At 41.3% G+C, this 21175-nt stretch overlaps 3 protein-coding genes across 5 annotated transcripts; 2 read left to right on the top strand and 1 right to left on the bottom strand.

The window, feature by feature from the left end:
* The first annotated feature begins 425 nt into the window (after positions 1-425).
* drc9 (dynein regulatory complex subunit 9) lies at positions 426-3715 on the top strand. Of its 2 annotated transcripts, none has more exons than XM_085177392.1 (10): positions 426-593; positions 832-952; positions 1131-1165; positions 1273-1379; positions 1515-1599; positions 1712-1858; positions 1957-2031; positions 2897-3028; positions 3110-3199; positions 3588-3715. In XM_085177392.1, exons 1-10 carry the CDS (start codon positions 558-560, stop codon positions 3696-3698), a joined length of 939 nt encoding a protein of 312 aa, XP_085033518.1. In that variant the 5' UTR covers positions 426-557; the 3' UTR covers positions 3699-3715. The 2 variants fall into 2 exon arrangements, with proteins under 2 accessions (XP_085033518.1, XP_085033517.1); XM_085177391.1 differs by having other exon boundaries at positions 475-593; positions 1257-1379.
* A 168-nt stretch (positions 3716-3883) lies between these two features.
* LOC146508034 (uncharacterized) lies at positions 3884-7257 on the bottom strand. Its single transcript, XM_085177394.1, has 5 exons — positions 6048-7257; positions 5479-5620; positions 5233-5271; positions 4796-4939; positions 3884-4693 (listed from the first exon to the last, which is right to left on the bottom strand). The coding sequence occupies exons 1-5, from the start codon at positions 6129-6131 to the stop codon at positions 4515-4517; spliced, it is 588 nt and encodes a 195-aa protein (XP_085033520.1). The 5' UTR covers positions 6132-7257; the 3' UTR covers positions 3884-4514.
* A 1377-nt stretch (positions 7258-8634) lies between these two features.
* Positions 8635-20061, top strand: rnf144b (ring finger protein 144B). Of its 2 annotated transcripts, XM_085177389.1 has the most exons (8): positions 8636-8960; positions 11664-11934; positions 13179-13283; positions 14007-14067; positions 15468-15675; positions 16814-16958; positions 17101-17190; positions 18969-20061. In XM_085177389.1, the coding sequence occupies exons 2-8, from the start codon at positions 11770-11772 to the stop codon at positions 19140-19142; spliced, it is 948 nt and encodes a 315-aa protein (XP_085033515.1). In that variant the 5' UTR covers positions 8636-8960; positions 11664-11769; the 3' UTR covers positions 19143-20061. The 2 variants fall into 2 exon arrangements, with proteins under 2 accessions (XP_085033516.1, XP_085033515.1); XM_085177390.1 differs by having other exon boundaries at positions 8635-11934.
* The last annotated feature ends 1114 nt before the right edge of the window (positions 20062-21175 follow it).

The following is a 21175-nucleotide window of genomic DNA, read 5'->3' as shown; positions in this document are numbered from 1 at the left end:
TTATTTATCCTTATCATTTATTTATTCATCTTTTATTTTAAAGTATCCAAAAACATAATGTCTTGTTTTTTCAAGTGTCTCCAAGTGCCTTCTAGAGATGGTAGGAAGTCTTTATTCAGTCCTGGATCATAATTTGATACCCATGAGGGTTACTAATGAAAATAATTAAATTTCTTTTTAACTATAAAACACCAAATCATAAAACAGAACAACAACAACAATAATAATAATAGTAATAATAATAATAGTAGTAGTAATGGTGTTGTAAATAGACAATCAGAAGAAGGAAATTTTGTATAATTTTGTGTTATAGTCTTTTATAATGCCTGATTGACCGGGTGAAAAACAAGTTGTTCCTTTAGATTTTATTTATAAATGAATACATCATTTGAAGTTACATTTATTTCTATATTAATAAATAAATGTAAACAAACGGAGTGTTAAATAGGTCTGTAAATGTTTTACTCTGTCAATAAAGTTACAAGGGGGGGAGTGGCCTTGTTACCATAGTAACATAAAGCCTCAACTTTATCTCCGGCTCTGGTTTCGTGTTAGAAATGGTTACTGGTATTCACAAAGCGAGAAAGAGAGAAGTAAGCCACAGTTTTTGCCTGGTACCCCTGCCATGTTCTTTGTCGTGAAGCGGAAATGTTAGCTAGCGCCGAGCCTAACGTTTAGCCTTCACACACCAGTGCCAATGTCTCCGAGGTTCAAAGAGCTTGTGGTTTATTTCCGCAAGCAAGCTCTTAGACAGCGCCGTGCTAAAAATAACCCATCTTTAAGAGTGTAACTTTGAATCTATCTGTTCATCACTGCCTTCATTTTCTACAGGATGTGTTTATCCAGGATTCAGAGTCTGAGACTGGTAGCAGTATTGGAGGACTGTTCACACCAGCTGGAAATACTGGGACATATTCTCACAATGCGGATACGCAGGGAAAGACCTGCACAGGTGACTTCACAGTATTACCACGGGAACATCTGTCAACAGCTGCCTGCTGCTTTGATCTAGCAGTGTTGTGAAAAACTGTATTTTGGGCGTTATTACATTACGTGTGTGTGTGTGTGTGTGTGTGTGTGTGTGTGTGTGTGTGTGTGTGTGTGTGTGTGTGTGTGTGTGTGTTGTGCAGGAGAAAGCCAAGCTCAGGAAGTTGACAAGGGATTGGTAAGAAGCACAGGACACACTGAAAACAAACAAATAAACAAAGCCATTATCAAGTATAAAGTTTTATTCTCAATAATTCATCTCACTGCAGTGAATACATCTCACAGCTGATGTCCAAGCTACATTTGGAGCTGGAGGAGAAACAGTGTTTTAGCTCTCTGCTGCAGGATGTGGAGGAAGTCGAGCAGAGGAGAAGGGATACGAACATGAAAAGGTTCTTCTTTGAATGATTTGCCAGTAATCCTGACCTTGGTGGTAAAAAAGAAGGGGGTGTTCCAAATAGAGGACAAGGAGAAAAAACACATGGAGAAATAATCAGCATCTATAATGTAAGTCACTCTCCTTTCAGGGAGGAAATGAAACAAGTGGGCAAGAGAAGACAGACTCTTCTGAAACAACAAGAGGAGCTCCAACAGAAAACTCTCAAACTGCAGGTAAGAAACTGACCCATAGGGAACAACTGTCTTCATGAATAGCTGTAAGGGTCGAAAAAATAAGAGTTCAGTAATTCCACTACTTGGTCTCCATCCGGGCCTGTATCTGCAGGTCATACGCCATGAAGCAAACAAGAAAGATGATTTGTTAAAGATGAGAAATAAAGAGAACACTAAGGAGAACGACACTGGGCTGCAGCTCAGGAAGATCCAGAGTGAGACCAGTCAGGCTGAGGCACTGCTGGAAGGGCAGCTGGAGGTAGGTCCAAATATAAGACGCTCGGCTCTACATTTTAGATTTAGAAGTCAAATGTTTAATGACTAAATAATCACCTTTATTGGCTCATCCTGTCTCAGCTGCTGAAGAAACAGTTGAAGGAGGAGGTGAGAGTTCACAAGGAGTCTCAGAAATTCCTGCTGAGGCAGCATGAGGTTGGTGAAGTAATACTATAGGCAGCATTGTGCAGCTGTGTGGCTTAGAGGCTGTGATTAGTTTAGCTGTACTTCAAAAAGGAGTTTTTTCTTCCCACTTTTGCCAAGTGCGTGCTCATGGGCAGTCATGTAGTTGCTGGGGTTTTCTCTGTATTATTGTGGGGTCTTTACCATACTATATAAAGCACCTTCAGGCAACTGTGTTGGGATTTGGTGCTACATAATTAAATTAGCTTCGGAGCAGTTCACTTGAGATCACTCGATATTTAAAAGAAGATTTCCATCTGCTGTAATTTTTTCCCTGGTATTTTATCTGTATCCATGGAGAGCACAAGGAAGTCGCTAGCACAGAACAGGGTAGGCATCGATGACAACAAATATGACATTTGTTATAGATAAAGTCAGAAATACTATCACAGAGAGACATGGCAGCGGAGGTGGGTTGCAAAGCAGCTTTGAGATGTGCATGAACTGTGTCGAGGCTAAAGCAGCTTGAATAACATGAATTTGCCATGTGATTGGATTCATAAGCCAACAGGAGATTTAACTAAACCAACACTGTGCTCAGTTTTGTGTGTGTGTGTGTGTGTGTGTGTGTGTGTGTGTGTGTGTGTGTGTGTGTGTGTGTGTGTGTGTGTGTGTGTGTGTGTGTGTGTGTGTTTTTCTCAAATCCTTTCAGTTTCTCTGAAACTAAAAAGTTCTTTCCTGGTTTGTCGCTTGTATGGATTCATAGTTTCTGTGGTTTGGGCTCATTTTTATCAAGTAGCTGATCTTTTTGTGTTTATCATTCTCCAGAAGACTGTTTATCTCATTAATTTGATTGCTGATAATATGATGAACCTAACTTTGCACTGTTGCTGATCAGGAGCTGCAGCAGCTGCTGCATGAGCTGCAGAAGCACACAGAGCAGATGGTGCAGGAGAAGAGCAAGCAGCTCCACAACATGTGCTTCAAAAAGGACCTGAACTTAGACAGGCTGGAGGACATGAAAATGAAGGTCGGCGGCTCACGGTGCTGAACAGATGCAGATGCTAATTAGTTCGTTATTAAGTGAATGTCAATTACTTCCTGATTTCAGTTCAAGGAGATGGAGCAGATGGTGATGGAGGACAGGGAGGAGCAAGAGAAACTGCACCAACAGCAGGCACGGATCAGAGCTGCCACCAAGGTAACAGTATCCAACTGGCGCACAGGCCTCGCCAGCACAGTTCATGCTCTTTAAGTTCGGTTGTTCTCGTATTCAAGAACAACGCTAAGGAATACGAGGGTATTCAGCAGGCAGAATGAACATGGACTGTGGGATTTTCATTCCCAACCACGGCAGACGGCTGCCCCTCTCTGAGTCTGGTTCTGCTGGAGGTTTCTTCCTGTTAAAAGGGAGGTTTCCCTTTCCACTGTTGCCAAAGTGCTTGCTCATAGTGGGTCATATGACTGTTGGTTTTTGCTGTATGTATTATTGTATGGTCTACCTTACGATATAAAGCACCTTGAGGTGACTGTTGTTTTGATTTGCCGCTGTATAAATACAACTGAACTGAATCCCTGTTTCTGTGCAGCTGCAGGCCTGGTGGAGAGGCTGCATCGTACGCCGAGGACTCTGCGGTTTTAAAAAAGCTAAGAAAGGCAAGAAAGGGAACAAGAAGGAAAGAAAGAAAAAGAAGAAATGACTTTTTGATAGTGCTGCTGAATGTCATTGACATGATGATATGAATAAAAACAAACACTAATGCAGTATGTGAAGTCTTTATTATAAATATAATAGCAGTTACCGTTACAACAGTTAAAACTCATTCATTCATAGTCCTCTTACTCAGTTTTATGTACATATCAAAGTCACAGTTATTTTATATTAAGCAATATCAAATATAGAGACACAAGAAATCAAAATTACCTCTGGCAATAAATACTACTAAATAGTCTACTGTTAATGACCATAGGCCATACATTTTAACCCAAGCCCGTATCATGGCGTGACAGACATAACATAACATTTGGTAAATGTATTTGTATAGCGCTTTACTAGTCCCTAAGGACCCCAAGGCGCTTTACACAACCAGTCATCCACCCAGTCACACACTGGTGATGGCAAGCTACATTTTGACAGAGGCGAGGCTGCCGGACACTGGCGACACCGGGCCCTCTGACCACCACCAGTAGGCAACGAGTGAAGTGTCTTGCCCAAGGACACAACGACCGAGACTGTCCAAGCTGGGGCTCGAACCGGCAACCTTCCGATTACAAGGCGAACTCCCAACTCTTGAGCCACGATTCAATCAAAATGTCCACAAAACAGCTCTTTTTTTGTGTTTTATAATAATGAACTGCTTATCTGGCATAGTTTTTGATTAGTAGAGACATTGTTATCTCTCACCTCCAGACTGAAAATGTTTGGCCTGATACTAAGCTGAAGTTATAATTGTGGCTACAGTGTTTCTTGAGTCTGCATGTGTGTGTACATGTGGCACACTTGTGAATCTTCCGTTTTAGTTGGACGGCTGGCTCATATCAACATGCATGCTGTTGTTGTCTCCAATGATGGTGTAGCTGACGTGGGAGCTGTGGATGCTGATACTTGGATGCTCTTCTGATGGAAGAAGTGGTGGCAAAGCAGCATCCTGTGCTGACTCCTGTTTCCCGCCGTAGCAGCTAAACCTCATCTGACCTGTAACACAACTTAAATTAAAAGCTTGCACTTCACATGAGTGCAGTCGGCATAGCGTATTTTAAAGAGATGTTCAGCTGGCCAGGCTTTGCTGTTACACACCTTTCATGTGGCGTTCAGTTTCCTGCATGAGAGGCTGACACTCGACCACCGGACGGGTGCCGTTTCCAATGACGCAGTCAATCAACGTGGAGTTGCTGATGTTGACGATCAGTATTGTTGACGGCGGACTCTGAAGGGCCATTGCTGTGTGAGGGGGAAAGCAGAAGAAAAGGGAAGAGAAAATGAGAAGTTGTTGATCCATAGTGATGTCACAGTTTTAAGTTCCTGAATGTACGGCGAAAGCTGGTTGGAGTTAAAAATCTTCCATCACGCATACAATTAATATGTGTAATGAACCGCAATGCAGCACGCCTCCAGGCTCGTGAAAAATATGTAATGGAAAATATAAAGATGGGGGAAAAGGGGAAGCAAAAGATTTTACCAAAAAATATTTAAGGAAGCCAACGTTTTATTAAACATATAAAGTTAAATGTTACCTTGAATGTTTTTATTCTCCTTGGGCTGATGAGTTTCAGCTGTAAAGGGAATAAGAGAGGGAAGGTTACTTTTTTACTAATGACACATTATCTTTCCAGCTTACATAGGCAAACTGAAAGTTCATCATGATTATAACGACAAAACACAAATAAACAGATGTATTCGTGCAATTATAGTTATGTAAAGAATAAATGTAAAATCTACCTCCAATAAGGTCATTTTTGTTCGGTTTTGTTTTTTTTTACCTGAGCAACATGTGACTTTTTCGCACATCACAGGGTCAAAAGGCAGGCAGAGCAGCTGACAGGCCCTTATGCAGCTGTTCTGCACCACTCTTTGCACCACTTGGATCATGGTGGCCACGGTGGAGGTTTTAGATGGCATCACCTGGAGGGAGGGGGCACAAAAAAAATACATTAAAAATATATGAGTATGGATGACATCACGTCTTTTAAAATGAAAACGTGTTTTTCTGCAGAGGCAACTGAGTGGGCGTTTTTTTCGTCTCCAAACCACATCCCAACCGGACAGACCACCTGTGTATTATATCTAGGTCACGTGACTTCTTCCCTACAACAAGTCGATGAGAATTTTCTTTCTTCACAAACAAAACACGGAAACCGTGCTACATCTCAAAGAAGTTTTAAACTGAAGCAAAACTACTTTAAAAGTATTTTCCCCACATTAAAAATAGTGAAATGAAATACATGGTATTCTACAATAGGACATGATAACTAACAGAAGAGAGGCATAGTCAGATTTCAGACATGACATCCCGCCCGTTATTGAAGCAGAAAGCTCTAAATAATCTCACCTGATTTAATAAGCTTCCTTCTTTCGTCTTTGCAAAGCTGTTGTTAATAAAAGGAGACAGTGGCAGAGGGTCAGTGCTATCCATCTTTCGCCTGTTTGTGATACTGTCCTTGTGAGACGCGCTCGTACTCACGCCGACTGATAAACCGTACTTTGGGAAAAGCCCCTGCGCATGCGTACTTTAACTCGGGGTTTCCATGCAGTTAACTTCAGGTTAGAGGGGTTTCTCTGTAATGTTTGTATTGTTGTGGACATTATTCTGTTATACTTTAGTTTTTTATGTGATTGTGATGAGACAGTAACATTAGAGATGCTGCTAAACACCAAGTTAAAGATGTCCTTCTTTATTTTCACGCAGATGCGACCTTCACTAAACCTCGGACTTTTTATTTTCCCCTTGAAATCCAAAACATGTCCTAATGATTTATTAACAAAAAAGACACAATCAAATCTAAATTACTTACATTTTGCACTGTAGCATTGAGGCCGATAGCATGAAATGATGCAACTTCGTGCAAGTAGGTTTTGGTTTGTGGTTAGCCTGCTGAGGCTGCTAGCAGGGTAGCCTAACAAAGAAATCTTTTCAATGTGTGAGTGAAATCTTTACGCCCAATAAAGTCAGATATCATAGGCTCCATTTGTTCTTCTAAATTATGGCATTACATGAAATAAGTATAGGTATAGATGTATATAAAGCAGATAAAGAGTTTTAACAAGATAAACAATAACCAGCCATTCTCATGAGGTAATGGGGCATCTCCGCACACGCTTACTGTTTCAGTTTCAGGCCAGTCCTATTGTTGAATGTAGCGAGGCAAACTGTGGGCATCTACCGTAAGCTAATATGGCACACAGCAACAAAGACCCAGAAATTAGTGTAAAATCACGAATCAACTTTTAAAATGTTTTCTTGTAATGTATTAAAGCTTATTCTAGCCCCCATGCCCGATTATTATATAAGTAGCATTTACCTGTCGAAGCTGGGCGGGTTAGAGCAGATGTTTCACAAGGCATATGTCTGATTTCTAACCCCGTGAGAGTATAAAGCTACTATAAAAGGAAATCTAATCATCATTGCCTTAAATATAAATCGATGCCTGCTACCCGTCATGTAACCTAACAATGACCACAAACCCCTTGTTTAGCTTTTGTGCATGCCTCATCATAAACTTGACCACAAAACTCTAAAATTGGTTATTGCATTACAAGTAAGATGATATCTTTCTTACATCATTCTGCACAGTTGTATACATCCAGGACACAGACGGGCAAGGAAGATTACTGCAGGGGGCTGCAGTCCATCAGGAGGCTGCAATCTATCGGGACCAGTACCTCAGGGCACTGAGCAGTTGGAGTAACAATCTTAACAAACTAACAGGCCTAATAATAATGTCATAAAGACAAGAAAATGCAAACAAAAATGCGTTTATAACCAAAAATGATATTGTTACTTATTAAGCAAATAACAAACTGAAATAACTACAGTCCTTATTCACACATAGTAATCAAAGAATATAATATTTTGTATGGCCTCCTTTAGCCTTGACAGCAGCTCGCATTCTTGCTGCCATTATTTTATGTACTTTTCACAAGTTTCTTTGCTTCCTTCTTTTGGATGAAACGTTTTTTGCGATCCATCTTTGAGACCACTAAATTCCAAATCTGTTCAATAGGATTTAAGTCCAGACTTTGACGTGCCCAATCCATCAGTTCCAGTACTCCAGATTCCGTTGAAGTATACTTGGTGTCATTGTCTCGTTGGTGTACGACCCAATCAATTCCCATACAGAAGGGTTTCCATGTCGCACCAAGATGTTGAGGTAGACCTGTTTATTTATGATATTGTAGATTTCACAAATTTGCTCATTTCCAGAAACAGAACTCCACACCAAAGTGAAATTTTCTGAACGATAAATTAAAAAATAACCATTACATATGGATAACAACAATAATTATATGTTATCATTAAACATATTGTTCTGATTAAAAAGCATCTGCATACAGGTGGATTTTGTATGTATTGAGCACCATAATCTGTTTTTCCTTTTTGTACCACTGTTTGCACCACAACACCAAGGCAACAGAGGCCATTCTGATTTGTTTTATGAGGCTGTGGTTGCTAGGTGTACCAGAACCCTAAAGGAAATTGCTGCACTGTGAACTAAGTGTTTTTCTGTCTGGGGGGCTCGAAGAGGCAAGGGTTTGTAGATATGCTGAATATTTATTCTAAGAGTAATCATTAAAACTGCATTTGTTTTCCTTTGTCTTTCTTTTTTTTTAGCTAGAATTTGCTTCGTAAAGTCACAAGCTATGGCTCAGCTAGCTCGTGCACAAGTAGCTCCGAAAAATGTCCCAAAATGCAAATAGCCCCTTTACTTAAGTAATGCCCACATTTTAAGATTGTAAATTCTGATAGCCTGAGGTTGAATTAATAACATGAACTTGGCATAGTTATTTCTACTACAGACAACAACCGTGCCATCAAAAATGTATGCTGCAGGAATATCGTTTATGTCAAGCCTTCTTTTTGTTCCTGCGGGAACATTTCCGACAGTACTTGAAAGCAGCATGAGTTTATTGAAGCAGCCAGCAGGCGCAGTCGAGAGTCCAGATAAGTGGAGAGCAAAGAGCTTCCTGGATGGGGACGAGAGGCAGGAGAACCGAAACTCAGACACAAGCAGAGAGCAGGACAGGAGAGAGCAGGAGGGTTAAACATGATTTAGATTTTCTTTAATCCCGCAACGCACTTGGAGGAGGCGGTATCGAGGCGGCCGCAGTGGCATTAGGCGTTGACAGCAGGTTATTACAGCACCAGACTGTGTTATAACACATGTGTCTGTGCCACAGTAACAAGAGCACTGCGGCTGTGGATCTGGACTCAGACTGCTTCTACGCCCAGTGGTCCACAGGGAAGGTAGGTTCCGCACCATTTGTACCTGTACTGTCCACCCTCAAAGCTGTTCATTAAGGTGGTATCATAAAAAAGCGTATGAAAAAAGCGCTCTGTGACCTGTGCTGGTGTACAACCTTGACACAGCTGCAGATGTCTCAGATTTCACGTGTGTGTTTGTGGTTGATCGCAGTGCAGAAAGACCAGATATCAGCAGTCTGGGAATATGCATGCACAAAGGCAGCCTTTAAATCATATCTGTACTGAGCACACTTGTGATTATCTGGTGTGCATTACCATCAAGGCTTACATTTTCCCACACTGTCATTTCCTTCTGCTATGTTTCAACTTTATGTGCCATTTTATTCTATGCACCCCACACACACACACCCACACACACACAAACACAAACAAAAAAAACCCAAAAGACACACAAATGGTGTGATTGGAAACGTACAAATGATGCCATATAAATTCTGCTACCCCAGTGCACACTCTCTGCTGTCTCCTTCCACAGCACAGTGACAGTCTGTGTGAAAGCAGCAGCAGCTTTTTACCAGGCAGATCTGGTTTTTCCGTTTCTGCCTCCCCGGTCAACAATGATGCTTTGATCCCCACCACCTCACCCCACTTCACCCTGCCCTCAATGTCTGGAATGCCATTTAGACCTTGATCCGTGAGGGGTTTTAATTGCTGAATGGCCAGCTTCCACACGGAAAAAGAAAGCAATTGCACACAAAAGCATTCTAATTAAGGAAGTGCTGCAACAGTGGAGGTTCGAGGTTGAATGTGAGCTTTTGGATTACAATCAGAAGGGTTTTTTTTGTGTGTGTTTTTTTTTTTGAAGGACAGTTCTAAAAGGGAAGGCTTTGGATTAAAGATTCCGGTTGTTAGGACTTTGCATTATTTAAATTTAGGTGCAAAGTAATCATTTGTTCCACCTTACACTCGCTGTGTGTGCAGCACTGAAAACATCACAATTACTTTTTATCCACGATCTGAAAGGCAGACGCCAACACAAATGTGATTTATCAAATTTTCTAAGATGTGAAGCCTTCCGCATGTGTGATATGTTGACTGAACGTTACCCAGGTAATCTTAAGTTCTAAACTTTGAAGTTGCTTCGGGATGAAGGCTTCACTTTGTTAATAATGCTGGAGTTTCCATGAAGCAAGGCTAGTAGGCACGAAAGCTGTAATTTCCCATGCGAAACCACAGGGGTGGTTATGCTCAGGCAGGACAGGACAGGCTGACGGCATTATGGGACGATGACTGCAGCCGGCTCAGCACGTCTGCCTGAAAGTAGTGCAGGAGAGCAGACTATGACTGTGCAAAAATAGCAACGTGCACAGAGCTCAGCATGCCCAGCTATCGTGTGTGTTACCAGGGAACGATCATTAACACACTACAAAGGAGGACACCAGTGGCGGAGTTTGCTATATTGATTGAATGGCTCCAAAGTTTCCAGCCAACATTAATAGGCTGCTGAAGCAGAGAACATCATGTACAAGATCATGTGTGATTTCAGCAGCCGCTCAGGCTGCACAGTGTGTTTTTTAACGCCACAGTTTCCTGTGTGACCCTGTTCTCTGTCCAACCACTGTTGTCCACGCGATTAATCTCAAATCCCAGATTATGGGGTTATTATTTCTCATGCTTTTTGGAACAGGACTGAACCAAAAGGGATTTTTTGGAGGGTGACTTGAGTTTCCTTTAAGTTCAGACTAGAGTTTTTTCAGACTAGACCTTTGTCTTGCTGTCCTAAAATAAGTAGTCCATAATTATTTTTATTTTTTTTCATAAGCAAAGAAGGTTTGCATTGTGGCTTTGTAGATGGTAATATGTTGGTATTGGCTGGTTAGCCAGTTCACTAATTTGGTCCAGACTGAAATCACTGGGAATGTCACATGTCATTTAGACTAATAATAATGATGTGATAATACACACACTGAAAGGCATTTCAGAGAATAAATACATATTTCCTAGTTTTGTTTTGTTTTGTATTGGGGTTTTTTTGTCGTTCTCTCTTTGTTAGCTCAGAGAATGCTCTCTCCCATTTGTGGCAGTGGGCGCTAGAGAGGCTGTCACCATAAACGCAAAAACAAGGTCACCATGCTGCTCCCACAAAGCCCGATTCAGAGGTTCAGCTTCAACTAAATACTGAAGCAAAGACAACGTGAAGCATCACCATTCTGTCTCGGCTAATTGCTTTTAATACTTTTTAAACTTAACTACAGTTCAGAGTGTTCAAAACCACCTTTCCCCTGATGTAATTTAGTCTCTTGAGGCATTATGTTCACAAAATTCCAACCTATAATTACACAAGACTTTGCCGTGTTTCTGTAAAGTGGATGTGACAGTCAGCAGCCAGTTCTTCCTGTCAGGATAAATGAAGCGCTGCTCAATAACTGCGGGCTTAGTAAACACACGCCTTGACTCTGGACTTGAAAATAGCAAGAATATATGGAGACACAACAAAGGATAATGAGGCTGTTTTCATATTACTGTAGCAATAACACATAACTCAAATTTGCTTCGTACATCACGCAGCTTTAAGCTGTGAGTAATCGTCACTCATTTAACAAAACAATCACAGGGCATTGCTGCAGGCAGAAGGGATGGCGGTTTTTAGAAAGAGGGTGCAGTGTTATCTGACAGGGAAGGCAAAGCAAAGAGTTACACCCATACTGAATAGACAAATAGATTAGTGCTGTTTCTGCTTTTTAGGAACATGGAGGCCATGGCTGCTCTCCGTTCCCAGCAGAAAGGCTAAGAGAGGCTTGATTCGTCCATCCTCGTGTCTTCTCTTCCTGCTGGCCGCCCTCGCCTCGTCATGGCCAGCGGGAGTCCCACCGTGAGCCGGGAAGCCCGGGAATCAGCGCCGGAGACGCCCGAGGCTGCCGCCAACCTGCAGGTGTTCTGCAAACTGTGCCTCAGCGAGCAGCCATCGACAGGCACCACAGGACTGCAGAGCTGCAAGTGCATCTACTGCACAGCGGTAGGTACAGATGATGCATTCAGGTTTTTTCAGGAGGTGCTGCTCATCGTGTCCAGGTCTTCATTTGAGTCAGTGACTCAGAGTGCATGTGTCAAGCTATATAAATATATTTATTTCATTTCTCATGCATTTAATCATTTCCTGCAGGTGCTGAAAATTTCAGGACAGTGATCCAAAACCAGCTTTTTACAATTTGGGCAATTTAGGCAAATGTTTAAATTACTTGGAATGAGTTTTTTTTTTCTTTTTTTTATTATTACAACACCACTTCCTCCTTTATGACCTTATAATTAATCCTTTTATAGGCAAATCTATCACACTTCCATTCCAGGAAAATTATGCTGATTTCAACACAGGGCTGTCTGTTTTTCACATTTACCGTCTTTGAATTGTCCGTGGAATTTCTTTTCTCATGTGCTTTATCGCTTCGTTCTATATTTGTTGTTTTTAAACTCACAAACTTATCCTGAGTTTCAGTTTCACTCCTTCATGTGAGATGATGAGAAGTGCTATCTTTAGATAACAGAGCTGTAATATTTATAACAGGAGTGCAAAGGTCCGCTGCTGCACTGTTCTGGTCTCAAGCGTGCCTGCCTGCATATCAAAACGGAGCCAGATAGTGGCAGGTGTTAATCTCTTTCCAAGCTCGCTGCATTTGTCAGAGCGGCACGCACAAGGTCGCACAGATAAACCTCACGTACATGTGCAGGGTACGACACAGCGAGGGAAATTGATACCGAAACACGTACTTATCTTTAGTATAAAAATGTGAACCATCTCCTTCTGTCTGCTTAAAGAGCACACCGTGTTGCTGGTGTTGTTCCAGCTCTGTTTGTGTGACCAGTGCTTCATGCTGTGTGAGGGCTGTATTCACAAAGCAAGCACAGGTTTGTGCTCATGCAAAAGTTTTTCTTCTTTAAAGAATTTTTTAACTTTAATTTTTGAAAACAGCACTGCTTTTTTGAACAGTGCTTCCACAGTTTCTCCTGCCTTACCCAATGTCATGGCTTGGGCAACACATGACTTTTGACTTTGTGAGCACTCGTGAGGAAGCTCTCTTTTTGTGACATTTCAGCTGCCCGGTTTAACCCAACAGCTTCCTTTCATTTCGTCCTGAGTAACATTGTGGCTCTCTGAGCTCTTGCGCTTGTTTCAGATAAAATGCTGCTGGCGAGCATATGACAGTTCTCCCTGTCTGATTAAACATTCAGTCTAATGCCCTATTGTCCTTCTTCCCTCTCCAGTGTTTGCAGCAGTATGTTAAGCTAGCCATAATGGAGGGTGGGGGGGCACCAATCACCTGCCCCGACATGGCGTGCCGAAAGACTGGAGTGCTGCTGGACTCAGAGGTACGGCCTGTTTAACAATGCACCTAGCAGAAAAAATGATGAGAGGAGATAAAATGCAAACATGATCAGTGATCTGCGTTTTTGTTGTTGCACATTCCTCGAATGTCCCAGGTTGGTGGTTCAACCGGTTTGGTTTCAGACATAAAGGCCATTTCCATACTTCTCAAGAAATAGGAAGCTGGACTTTCATTCTTGTCTTTTTAAAGTGTGTAAATTGTGTAAATACTGCACATCCACCCTTAATCACAGTTCTGAAGAAACTAGTTTTGGTTTTAGGGGTGAATAGCTATAAATGAAATGATGTCAGATGGAAACATTAAAACAATACATAGTAAACGTTTCAGTGGGGAGGCTGAAAATGCTGACTCAAAACCACATGAAAAGTGCCCCTTCCTTAATCTTCTGCTAATCAGAATACAACTTTATTAAGACTTGTGCTAGGAAGTCCATCCTTTAGTAGTGTTTTTCTGGAAAATACTGCATAGTGTGTCATTTTTAACAGCTTATGAGTTTTAGAAAATAATGCTGCAAATTGCAGATGACTTGAAGTGTCAGATTGTCAACTATGATGCTAAACAACATCATTTTTATCTAGAGCACCATGAAAGATTTTGGTTTAGAAAATTTAATGGTATCCAAAGTGCTGTTTTTTCCACATCTCTGAAATCTGCATCATAAAATCTGAGTCAGTAAAACAACTGAAGTACCTCTGTGTGATTGCAGATAGCTGCTTTGGCAGCAGCAGGTCAGGTGGAGCTGTATCTGCGTCTCAAGTTTGAGAGAGGTAAGCACTGTTGTGTTTATATGCTATTGTCTGATGACAAGCAGGTCACACAAACAGTCCCAGCCAGTATTTATTTTAACATGCCTGGCATATTGTGAGGCCTGCAGCCATTTTTTTGTGTCCTGTTTAATTCTGGTACAGTTTTAGCCTAGAAGTTACTTAAATTCTAGCTATAAAACAATAAAGGGATTACTACTATAAGAAATACTATAAGACACCCATGTTAATAATCTGTTAATCTGAAGAAAAGAGATTCTCAGTGGAGATAAACTGTGTACTACTGGTTTAGGTAAATGTTTGTGAAGGCAAACAGCACCTCTGTGGGAAACGCTGTTAACATTTATAAGCTGCAAACAAAGGGGTAGTTTGCTGTGCAGCTATATTGACATTTTCTATTTGCACAGCAATAATACACTGCAAATCCAATAGCAGTTATTGTTTACTCCGTCCATAAATCATAAAACTCGTGTTATTGGAAGAACCAAAAAGTGCAAAGTGCAGTCGGTCTTACTACAGTTGTTCCTTTTGTTATGATTCATAGTGAAAGCGTGTGCTGGGAGTGTAAAGGGCTTGAGTCAGCTCACAACGATTGCTTTTTGTTTTGTCTGCAACACGTCACGCTCATTTTCTTCAGAAAGGGAAAATCCCATTCTTCACAACTCCTCAAAAGCCTGTAGGAAAACTGTTGATCTTCAGAAATAACCAATCAAATGCATGCCTTTGTTAGATAGAATTATATGTTAAAGGTGAAAACGTTTGTTTCATGTTGCTTGACGATGATGGAAAAATATTTTGTAATGATAAAAATTACTTGATAATTAGCAACGATTACTTAATAACTGCTTCATAATGGTGGTGAAAACATCCAATAAAGGTAAAAGTAGCTGATCGTCACAAAAAATAATACTTGATAATGGTGGGAAAAGGTAAATAATCTTGCCCAAAACAATTTGATAACAGTGGAAAAATCTGTTTATTCATGATGACTCACTCTCGTTGGCTTTTTACCCCTCAGCCTTAAAAGAGTGATGGGATGTTATATTTTATTTTGAACTTTGATACCACAGGTGTATATTCTAGGAGGCTGGTACCATTGGCCGCCACAGGTATTTTAAAATAATACGTTTTTTCTCTGTGAGTTTGTCACAGTTTGTTTTATTTAATTAGTGCTTCTGCTCCTTTAAAAAAGTTTACAGTGAATAATAACGATCGTCCTCTAGCTGTGATCTTTGATCTTTGATCTGAGCCACTCCAAAAATGTTCTAACCACTGGAGCTTTAGATTATCTTTTTTTTAACTCTACTTCCTGGCATGTGGCTTTAATGATAGCGATACTGACAGAAAGAGTTCAATTACAAAATCTTGACTATGTGCCTCATCCATTCTTTTCCTCTCCACAGGCGTGAAGCTTGACCCCAGTAAAGCCTGGTGCCCGGTGCTTGAATGTCAGGCTGTGTGTAATGTGGAGCAGAGCACCGAAGGCCACCCCGCCGCTGTGCCCTGCCCGACCTGTCACACCGTCTTCTGCTCCGGCTGCAGAGGGCCCTGGCAGGATGGCCACGCTTGCCCCGAGCGGCAGGCCATGATGACGCCTTCTCATCAAAGCAGGTCAGTAAAGCCAGCCTCTTGGTCCACTGCCCACCGCTTGCAGCCACAGAGCTACACTTTGGAAATGATACTGGGCTAAAAGCTGGAGGAGGGTATTAGGTCAGGACCCTGAGATAGACTTGCTGTAACCAAACTGGTGAGCAATGCATGATTGCACAAATCAGTTGCCATGCATGTGATGAAATGACAGAGGCAGATGAATTTTTCTCTGGCATTGCGTGGATTACATTTATTTTCAATTGTGGTGTTTTACACCATGAGGAAAATCCCAGTCTTTCACCGGTGTAGGATGTTCACAGCACACTGAATGAATCACATAAGTGATGGGTAGCTCCTCATCTCTCTGTAGAAACCCTTTGCTCTATAAAAACATTATTTCAGGATTAATAACTTAGTGTGCCTCAGAAGCGTCCCAGTTGAGCAGGGACATTACTGCGCTGCGCTGAGCTGTGACTCTGCCAGACTGACTGATGTCACTGGGGAGTCACTGAGTTATATCGGAATTCCATTGTCTCTGTGCCAAACAGAGGAGGAGGAGGATGGGCACCGATCCAATTACCTCACTGTACAGCAGTGAAGTGATGATCCCTGCGCTGGGGATGAGAAAGATGAGTTAAAATCCAATTTTGAGTTGAACGTGGCAGCATAATATCTGGGGGGGTTTTCAGCCTGCAGAGGCTTTCAGTAGTGTTTGCATTTGCATTTTATCTTATATCTTATAGTTTTATTTCCCAAAACAATGCTCAATTTCCTCTTTTAAAACAAGGAACTGCTCTCTGTCTCCTGCTGACTTTGTCTTTTTTGAGCAGATTTGTTGTTTGGTTTTTTTGCAGTATTGTTTTCTGACATCACATGAGCTGCGATAGCTTCTGCTATCTCGTATTAATCAAAAACAGGGTTTTTTGAGGGCTGCATGACATCTAGAATGAGAGAGATGTTATCTTTAGCGCGTTTAAAGAAACGGCCTTGAGAAATATGTATTTGTAAATTCTTAACCATAACTTCAAGACTCTGCTTTCCACTTTACATTGAATAACAACACTTCACCTTTGCCTCTAAATAAAGATTGCACGCACTGCCTGGAGGCCCTCGCGGCATTAACGGCATTCCTCGTGTGTGCCTTTGTTCCAATTCACAGGACACGCTCAGACAGTGACTCTGACATGCCCATCAAGCAGTGTCCTATGTGTGGTATCTACATCGAGAGAAACCAAGGCTGTGCACAGATGCTGTGTAAAAGCTGCAAACACACCTTCTGCTGGTACTGTCTGCAGAATCTGGATGTAAGTCTCCCCTGCTAACTAAACAATAGCTGTGATGCATCTTTCTTTTTTTCTTACTTTTTTTCCAAATTCAAATGGAATATTTCCTTTACTGCATAGTCACCTGTCTTTGCATGCATGTGTATGTTGTGTTTAAATGCAGGGTGATATCTTTCTGAGACATTATGATAAGGGGCCATGCAGAAACAAGCTGGGACACTCCAGGGCTTCGGTTATGTGGAACAGAACGCAGGTAAGCCCAGTTGTAAGGCAGCAGTGCGTGACATTTTGTGATGTTGTTATTGTCTGAATGGATTAGACCACAGAACCACCTGGTTGTTGTATACATGGACTGGATTTGAGTCAAATCATACCAGCACATAACCTGGATTTTGGACTTCAACCCAGCTCTCAATCACTATGAGACATGGGATATAATTACTGTCTCTCAGTTTATCAGCTGCTTGGTTTATTACTATATATCACTTTAAGAACATTAAAGCCTCACATAGCTTGCTGTTTATGACTTCTTGTTTTCCAACAGTTCATTGAAGAAGTCCTTTAAACTCAGCAAATCCCTAAGCTAATCTCAAATTCCTGGCCCATAATGACACCAACTATGCAACAAAAAGATTACTTGCCCACCAGACCTACTTTCCATCTGCTTTCTCCTCCTCTAATGCCATTATCACATGATAAGTTTGCTTGGGGCCTCCAGATTACGTCTCGGTGTGTACAGGTTGCTAAGTATGTGAAGAGCCGAAGTACAGCAGCGAAGTTGTTTCGTGCAAAACAACTCATTATAGAGCTGGTTACACCCTTGCCTAACAGGTCCTCTAAGTATGTTCACCTTAAATTATTTTTCCACCACTGCATTTAAGTACTTGAGTCTGTTAGATTTAACCTGCGATGTTTTTTGCCGACCCTTAGTGTAACTACATATCCAAAACAATGTTGACATCGGTATATGACATGTATCTGTGGTTATTTAACATGTCACATCCACTACCACAGCTATTACTGTCTGCCCTGCTACGGCAGCATACAGTCATCCAAAGAATTATTGAGGTAAGCTGCTGAGATTGACCGATAAAGATTGAGTCACAGTTTGGCATTCCTGATCATCTCAGATGTGCTGTATCTGATTAAGTGGAGGCCATGCCTTTTCACTCCAAAACATGTCTCCACGGACTTCAGCTTGTGCATGGGAGTGTTGTCAAAGGGAAACAGAAAACCAGGAAGTCCACAAAGATATGTACATATATATGTGTGCCTTATTTGTTTACACATACAGGGATTATTCATATAATGGTATGTGTATCAAGTTTACTGAATAAATGATTTAACAATTTAACATAAATAAAGTCTGTCAGGTTTTAACAGTTACAGTAATTTAAAACTAGAGACTGTATATAAAAGAGGAACTTTGTTGAAACAACATCATTCACTTCTTTTAGGCTTCACACTTGAGAAACTTCAGCGTTGCATTTTAGCTGCCACCAGGTTGGTTTTATGGGGTCAAAAGTGAACTTAATGTGAAAAGAGGTACGAGTGTTACGTTATCGGGCAAAGTTAGCAAGCTTAGTTAGCAAAATACACTCATAAACCACACAGCAAGCCCTAGTATTCAAAAAGCGACTGCGTTCTTTAGTCACTTTTCTTGACAGTTGAAGTCCTGGTTCTGTCTTGCTGGTAAATGTAAGTTCACTTTCATTAATTTCATTTTTTTTTTAAGTCTCCATAGTTCCCAAAAGTTCAGATGTGTTTACCAGCTACCTGTTAATGTTTTCAGAATGTTTATTGCTGGGTAGGTGATGTAAAGAAGGTTTGCACCAGAACTGAATCTAAACAGAAAATGAAGACAGTAAAGTTACAAACGATAAAACCAAAACAGGGAACTGAACGACTTCTGTAGGGACAGTCAGATGATGGATCTCTGATGCCATTATGACCAAGTCCTTTGACACAGTCATTTGACCCAGTGCTAATAAGAAGAGTAATTACAGTATTTATTGCTGTGTCTCTGCTCAGGTGGTGGGGATCCTGGTGGGAGTCAGTATCATTGTGCTGGTGACGTCACCTCTCCTCCTGCTGGCCTCGCCCTGCATCCTGTGCTGTGTTTGCAAGCCCTGCAAAGGGGACAAGAAGAAGAAGAAGAAGAAGAGCAAGAAGGACCTCAGCCAGTCAGACACCTCCACATCATAGCAGCTCCCTGCTTTCATCTGCCCGCACAGGATCACTCTGCTAACCTCATGATTGCCAAGGAAAGTTTAAGCGCTGCATGATGGGAATAAAAAACACTCATGAACTAATGGATTACCTTTTTTTTTTTTTTTTTTTGAAAGCCCTCTAAGTGAGCGGGTTTTCTGGACTTTTACATTATGCCTCAGTGAGAGGGCTGCTCAAATATCACTCTTGAATCACGAGAGCGCGTACTTTATATGATGGGTGTGTAAATATGAGGAGAATGAATGTAAGTCATTTGCCTAGCCAGTTTTCAGAGGCACAACAAGATAATTAGGAGACAGCAATAGGTGTGAATCTCCCTCGACAGGGCTCTCTTTTTCTCACCAACACACCTACACAAACACATACATGCAGTTTAAAGTGCAAAGCCACCCTCATGTGCCAAATGTCATGAAGCCAAACCAGAAGTGTTGGGCGCTCAAGTGCCTCGCTCTACAGTGCCTGGTGCTTGGTTCGATTTGCTTTGCCTTTCATTCTGTCTTATGCAAATAATTTTAGCGTTATGGAAATGGACAACCATCAGGATCCCGCACGGTTATAAACGCCTCAGTGATGCAAAACATTCTAAGGTGTTAGGAAAAGGCAACTGGAACCATGTGTGCACTGTATAATCTTTACTCATACGAAACACGATAAGGCTTCAATGGTGCACAGAGAGAACTCTTCTTCTGCAGATGCTTGTTGTTTCCACCTGGCGTATGTTCCAGACCAAAGGCTCTAAAGAGGACAGTGTGTACTTTTCTAAAGTGTGTTAATATGTATTCATGGGGAATGTGTGTATGGTGTCATTTCTACATTTGTTTTGATGTTCCGGCATCAAATATTTTATAAAAGCGCCATTGTAAATGGAAAATAAACACAATGAACTGAACATGCATTGGACTGTGACTTTGACGTTTATCATTTCTAGCCCAAACAACCCAAGGTTTCCTAGCAGAACACTGCACTGTAAGATGGTTTAAGTTATTCGCTTGCCAGTTTAATGGTATAAGTGTGTACCATATGAACTTTGACCCATTATCTGGTCTTTTTACATCGTTGATATCTTGTAAATAACATTATGTGGCTCTGCTCTTCAGCTGCTAAACATGCTGTGTATCTAGAGATGCTCTTCTGCTTCCTTTGGTTGCAACAACAAATGCAGATGCCTGATCAACCAGACACATGGCAGCAACTTAATCCATGTAGTCATGTAGCCATTATCAAGACAACTTGCTAAATTCAAACTGAGCAACTGCTGGGATTTTCCTGAGAAACCGTTTCCAGGGTTTAGCCAAACTACTATTCTCTTAACAGTAGCACAAATAACTACTTCTTACATCCAAGGTATGCTGAAGAGAGCATCTCTGAATAGACAACACATTGAACCTCGATGGGCTACAGCGGCTCACTAAAACTGGACAATAGAAGATTGAAAAAAACATTGCCTGGTCTCACGAGTCTCAATTTCTCGTGAGACATTCAGATGGTGGGGTCAGAATTCATATCACAAAGCGGACTTTTGATTGAACATAAGTAAGAATATCTGTGATTTCAACTTTGTACAATTGTAGCGTCACACACCAAAAGCAATGTCATGCAGTGAGCCTGACCAGTCTAAGTCAGGAGTTAAAAGACCACATGACTCGTGCAGTTAGAAACATAGTATATATTTCATATAAATGTAAAAGCAAGAGGAAATGGATAAAAGTTGTAAATTAAGTTCCCCACAAAAGCAAAGCTAGGAGAAACAGCGACTGACTTGGAAGAAGGAGTCACAAATGTTGGAGTGGACAAAACCACTCCAACATTCATGGCACTCAAAATGAAGGTGAGTGTGAAGATCACAGGTCACCCCACTCTAACTTTAGACAGGAGAATTTGCTACAAAGACCCAACTAGAATTAGAAAACAGCACAGGGAGTAATAAAGTGAGTTTAGCGGCGTAAAAATGTGCGTGCAGTTCAGGGTCGACCCAAAGACCGAGGTAAATGTAGCAGAGGCTAAACAGT

The sequence above is a fragment of the Neolamprologus multifasciatus genome, chromosome 11 (genome assembly GCF_963576455.1).
Source record: "Neolamprologus multifasciatus chromosome 11, fNeoMul1.2, whole genome shotgun sequence".
Taxonomy (NCBI): Eukaryota; Metazoa; Chordata; class Actinopteri; order Cichliformes; family Cichlidae; genus Neolamprologus; species Neolamprologus multifasciatus.
The sequence above is the reverse complement of the archived record's forward strand: the minus strand, read 5'-3'. Positions and strand labels throughout refer to the sequence as shown.

What these genes read in the sequence shown, in the direction of transcription:
- drc9 (XM_085177392.1), top strand. Translation starts at nt 558, where the DNA reads ATGGTTACTGGTATTCACAAAGCGAGAAAGAGAGAA. An exon ending in AGAAAACTCTCAAACTGCAG is followed by an intron (nt 1,600 to 1,711) that starts GTAAGAAACTGA and finishes CTGTATCTGCAG; the next exon opens with GTCATACGCCATGAAGCAAA. An exon ending in TCCTGCTGAGGCAGCATGAG is followed by an intron (nt 2,032 to 2,896) that starts GTTGGTGAAGTA and finishes GTTGCTGATCAG; the next exon opens with GAGCTGCAGCAGCTGCTGCA.
- LOC146508034 (XM_085177394.1), bottom strand. Translation starts at nt 6,131, where the DNA reads ATGGATAGCACTGACCCTCTGCCACTGTCTCCTTTTATTAACAACAGC. An exon ending in AAGGAAGCTTATTAAATCAG is followed by an intron (nt 5,621 to 6,047) that starts GTGAGATTATTT and finishes CCCTCCCTCCAG; the next exon opens with GTGATGCCATCTAAAACCTC. An exon ending in AAAAGTCACATGTTGCTCAG is followed by an intron (nt 5,272 to 5,478) that starts GTAAAAAAAAAC and finishes TTCCCTTTACAG; the next exon opens with CTGAAACTCATCAGCCCAAG.
- rnf144b (XM_085177390.1), top strand. Translation starts at nt 11,770, where the DNA reads ATGGCCAGCGGGAGTCCCACCGTGAGCCGGGAAGCCCGGGAATCAGCG. An exon ending in ACGCCTTCTCATCAAAGCAG is followed by an intron (nt 15,676 to 16,813) that starts GTCAGTAAAGCC and finishes TCCAATTCACAG; the next exon opens with GACACGCTCAGACAGTGACT. An exon ending in TTATGTGGAACAGAACGCAG is followed by an intron (nt 17,191 to 18,968) that starts GTAAGCCCAGTT and finishes GTCTCTGCTCAG; the next exon opens with GTGGTGGGGATCCTGGTGGG.